At 45.5% G+C, this 5099-nt stretch overlaps 1 protein-coding gene across 2 annotated transcripts in view; it reads right to left on the bottom strand.

Moving 5' to 3' along the window:
• Positions 1–583: 583 nt before the first annotated feature.
• Positions 584–5099, bottom strand: part of DLL1 (delta like canonical Notch ligand 1) — an 8276-nt gene continuing 3760 nt past the window's right edge. Inside the window, exons 5-11 of one of the 2 annotated variants that reach the window (XM_010707036.3) lie at positions 4591–4651; positions 3984–4114; positions 3659–3828; positions 3304–3520; positions 1818–2610; positions 1586–1703; positions 584–1196 (exon numbers count right to left, since the gene is read on the bottom strand). In XM_010707036.3, coding sequence (XP_010705338.1) covers positions 1191–1196; positions 1586–1703; positions 1818–2610; positions 3304–3520; positions 3659–3828; positions 3984–4114; positions 4591–4651 — 1496 coding nt within the window. In that variant the 3' untranslated portion in view covers positions 584–1190. The other variant, XM_031552428.1, reaches the window with a different exon arrangement.

Genomic DNA, 5099 nt, shown 5'->3' with positions numbered 1-5099 from the left:
AAGGGAAGGGCCACCTCCAGGCTGGAGTGGCTGGGAAAGCTCAAGTCCCATGGGTGGGCACTAAGGATCAGAGCCAGTGGGCCTCAAATGTCCCTGGACTGCAAGCATTTGAAGTTGCAGGAAACACAAAGCTGAGTCAGGACAAGCCCCATGCCTGCATTGCAATGGAGTGCATTTTTATCGCTCCTCCTTGGGAAGTGATGCTGTATGTGTTTATATATATATAGTCTAACATGACTGAGCAAACATTACTCAAGGTTTTTACAGATGTTTGCCTTTGGGTAAGAGAGAGCACAGCCACGGGGTTAATAGTTGAGAAAGTTAGGAGGGGAGGAGGGAGGTCTACACACAGCAAGTTGTTTCCCACTCTTTGTGATGGACGTCAGTCCTGTCCCATCCCTATCCATGAGTCCCCAGAAATGTGTCAGACCACTTGTTGCAAGGTTTAGTCTGGTTCATCATCTGCTGTGGAATAAAAGTAGCACTCTGGTTATCATTAATAATATTTATTTTGGAAAAATATTTTAAAAATGAATTTCTTCATTAACAAAACGGTAAAAAAAAACTCAAATAACATTTGCACAATATTCCATAAATACATTTATATACAAAAAAATATAGTCACATAGACCCGAAGTGCCTTTGTACATATTTACCAAAAAATTTAAATTATAAAAAAATGAACATCACAAAATACTCAAGCTTTACAATTATCATGAAAATATTTTTACAGATTCAAAAAAATAACACACTTTTTCTCACCTAGTAAAAACACATTTTAGTATCAAAAAAGACAATAAAGGCAGTGTTTCTGTCTCTAATTCAAGAAAAGACTGGCTCATAAGAATCCAAAATATACACTTCAGGCAGTGCATGCTTCTTATGTAGTAATTAAGTCCATTCATTTAAATATATATAGAAAAGCAACTGACCATAGTGCAATGATAAAATTCATAAAAGGCAGTGCAACAGTAATCCTTGAACACAGACCCTTGCCTGGTGTCCATCTTGTTTCTCTATTTTGCAGTCACTTTGCTAACTTCAGTAGAGAACCAGCTCAAGCCTGAATTTAGTTTCTCAGCAGCAGTCAGTGAAGGAATCTAGCTCTCATTCCTCTTTCAGCAGCATTCATTGGGGCACGTCTCCTTTGAAATTGTTCTGAACAAAAGCTTTGCCATATCACGTCTGTTTTACACCTGTTGAGAGAAAACACAGAGACCAGAAGAGGTTAATAAAAATAAAGCAGAGGACTATGGGGATGCAGAGGGTCAGGACTTCACCTCAATGCCAAGCAAAAGCAGGCTCTGCAGGAAGCATATGAAAGAATGAGTCAGTAGGGTTAGTAGGCTACAACTGCACTTTAGTTATAGCCTTGCCTGCAAAAATTGCTGTCCATGTAACCCCCACTGGAGCTTATCTTATTCTACAAGTTTCTTCAACATCTGCAGTGCCACAGACTGAAGGTGGCCATGTTTCAGTGAGTGCAGATGACTGTAGCAGCAGGTAGAATGGTTTGGCTGCCCTGACCTGTTCTGTATGGGGATCACACTCCAAGACTTGTCCGACTGCCAGGTGGGATACTAACCTCAGTTGCTATGATGCACTCATCTTTCTCTTCTGATATGACGTACACCGACTGGTACTTTGTGTCCTTTGAAGTGGAATATACTGAATCTGGCCGTTTTCTTTCAGAAGTGTCACTACTGAAGACAAAAACAAACAACACAGATCAGGTGGCTGTTACTTAACACTGCCTTTAAGTGACATACACACCTTTCAGAGTAAAGCCACCCCCTGCGCTTGAGTAAGCACAATACCTTTTTAGCTGTACTGCGCTTTTCTCTTCTGCCTCTGAATCATACGTTTCACACTTGGCTTCACATTTGCCATGCTCCTCTTTCACAGAGTCCTCATTCTTGAGTTCATGCACCAAATTGTAATCCACTGATGGGTATCTAACTTTGTAGCCATTTTTATCGGAGTTATCGCTGTGAAAGTCTACTTTCTTATTTGTGTTTTTAATCTGAGTGGCGCCGATGACGCTTATGGAGATGTCCTTCTCGCGCTGGCAGTTCGCCAGGTTGTTCATGGTCTCCGTTTCGCTCCTGCAGGCCTCAGGCTGGTGGTGCCTCTTCTGCACCTTCAGCCTGACGCAAACAACGATGGCGGCGCAGCCCAGCAGCAGCATGAGGACCAGAATAATCCCGGCGCACACTGCGATCCAGGGGAACTGGCTGTTCTGGCCCTCTGTGTACTTCTCTGTGAAGTCAACGATGACCGGTCCCTGAGGTGGCTCGGGGAGCAAGAACTGGCAGTTGAGGCCGCCGTAGCCCCGAGCGCACTCGCACACATAGCGGTTGCTTCTCTCATGGCAGGTGGCCCCGTTGTGGCAGGGGTTGTGCTCGCATCTGCTCACTGGCGTGCTGCAGTTCTTCCCGTTGTATCCCGGGGGGCAGGTGCAGGAGTAATCGTTGACCCCATCCTGACAGGTCCCTCCATTGACACAGGGGAAGGAGGCGCAATCATCCACGTTGTCGTCACAGTGCCTGCCAGTGAAGCCAGCCTGGCACTGGCATATGTAGGAGTTCCCCAGATCAACGCACTGGGCTCCTGCAAGATGTGAAGGGGACGAAGGTTGAGCGGTGTGTGCTCAGACCCTCCCCGCAATACACCCCAACTGCTGCTCCCAGGGCCGCTGTCACAACCCACAGCTGAAAAAAGCTTCTGTTTTGGGAGGCTAGCTCCATCATTGCCAGATCTGAGCTATGGCAAAAAGTATCTTTTTTTAAAGAAAGGTATTTCTTAATCAAATCTATTTTTCATTCAGCATCCCATTCCCTTTTTGACATTTAATCTAGCTGGGACTATGAAGCTAGTTCAGATCAGGTTCGCACCATGATCTCACATTACAGAGTTACAGTGACAATGAATGAGGAGAAGTGCAATAAAGAAAGTTTTAAATACTTTAATCAAAACAGGAAGTTTGCAATTTCTGGATTATAATTAATCATACTCAGTGTTTGTATGGGTTCAAAGAGTCTTCATAAATATAATCCTCCATGCCTGTATGCATGAAGTTTCAGGCCAAGTTACGCAGCTACAGTAATTCCTTAAGAAAACACTATCTGAATTAATGACTCACACCACATCATTCGTTTTTAAGTACAGTTCCTCCACTGAGTCAACTACTGACATGACATGGTCCAAGGTTTATCACTGGGCCTCATTATGAGCCCTAGACAAGAAGCCAAAGTGACTGGATGGTCTCCTTTTAGAATGTCACCATAGTATGTTTGGCCTTACCATTAGCACAAGGGCTGGAACTGCAGTAATCGATTTTCTTTTCACAGTTGAACCCAGAATAACCCAGTGGGCAACGGCAGCTGTATCCACCATCAGGGTTGTCAGTGCATCGCCCTCCATTGAAGCACGGTCCATCAGCACAAGTCATTGCACTCAGCTCACAGTTTTTACCATAGAAGCCTGGGGGGCAGGTACAGGAATAACTGTTCTCGAGATCCTGAGGGGAAGACATGATAAACGTCCAAAATATTTACCTGAAGTTGTTTTAAAATACAAAGGAGAACTTCAAAAATAAGTAGAATTGACATTAACTCATCCCTTGGGGTCTCACCCAGCACAAGCAACTCAAACTTACAGTGCAGCTTCCACCATTCTTGCAAGGGTTGGCATCACATTCGTTGATTTCAATCTCACAGCTGGAGCCTGTGTACCCAGGTCGGCAAGAACAAGTGTAACTCCCCTGACCAGTGTTGGTGCATGTGGCACCATTCTTGCATGGCTTGTGGTGAGTGCAGTAGTTCAGGTCTGTGAAAGATTTAAAAAAAAATAAAATTAAAAAAGAGAGAAATCAGTCAAAATGCTTGCTCATTTGTAAGGCTAGCATAGCATGCATGAGATGGAAATAACTGCCTGTTTTCTGCTTTTGGAGGAAGATGCTCAGGCAAAGCCCTAGAACTTACCCTGGTTGCAGAAAAGGCCGCCCCAGCCTTCCTGACAGTTGCACTGCCATGGCTGCTGACAGGTACCGTGCAGGCAGCCCGGGTATCGGATGCATTCATCACAGTACCGCCCCTGCCAACCGACTCTGCACCTGAAAAAAAATAAGAAAAAAAAAAAGTCAACAACAGAGTCTTGTCAGATTTAGACTTCTCACATTTGGAAACCCTACTGCAAACTCTGCAAACACACTGATGCCCCGGATCAAGTTTCCTAAAAGCCTTCAGTGATCCTTCATCTGAGAAAGTCACCGAATCCAACTGCAGCATCAGCTTTCATCAGCCCCAGCTACCTCTTGCACTTCCTCAGATAGAGCCTTGCAGGTTGCAGGTAATTAATTTGTTTACTCTAATAACAAACAGCCAAACTTTACGCACAGCGCCGTAAACTCATTAGGTTAATATTAATGGCAGTGATGTTTGACTTGTAGATTAATGCCTTGATCTGGCATCACCTGGATTGCTTGAATTACTATCGAAAACGAAGAAAGGCATTTAAGCTGACCCTTGCAGGACTGCTGCTTCCCAGCTAAAGACAAAGAAAGGAGGAAGGGGGGAGCGGAAAACTTACTTGCATTCCCCAGGTTTGTCACAGAAGCCGTGCTGCTCGTCACACCCAGGCAAGCAAATCGCTGTGAACAGAGAAAAGAGGGAAGAGTTGAGCGCCAAGGCCCACCGCCTCCCCCTGCAGAATCCCCTCCCGAGAGCACCCTGTGGGTGGGGGGCCGGGCAGTTAATAGCAGCTGAGTTAATCTCTGGAGCCTGCAGGAGTATTGATCTCGCCTGGTAGCCGGGCACTTTACTTATCGCCAGGGATGAGCATTCTTCTTAATACAGTTGCACACAGACAAAAGAAGGCTCACAATTGCTGCCTTCCCCGCAGCCCCTCGCCCCCCTTCCCTTCCCAGCGAGGGTCAGAAGTCCTTTTTTCCAATTCTATGCACACAGCTCCACCTCTTAATATCCCCCGAAAGTGTGTGTGCAGATAAGAGTGGACAGCTGGTGTGCAGGGTGCCAGTGCAAGACAGCTGCTCTATTGTCTATTCTCTCCCAGCAGCTGCCCCGCTGCAACAATACCCC

This window comes from Meleagris gallopavo, chromosome 2, assembly GCF_000146605.3.
Source record: "Meleagris gallopavo isolate NT-WF06-2002-E0010 breed Aviagen turkey brand Nicholas breeding stock chromosome 2, Turkey_5.1, whole genome shotgun sequence".
Lineage (NCBI taxonomy): Eukaryota > Metazoa > Chordata > Aves > Galliformes > Phasianidae > Meleagris > Meleagris gallopavo.
This window is presented reverse-complemented; position numbering and strand designations above follow the sequence as displayed.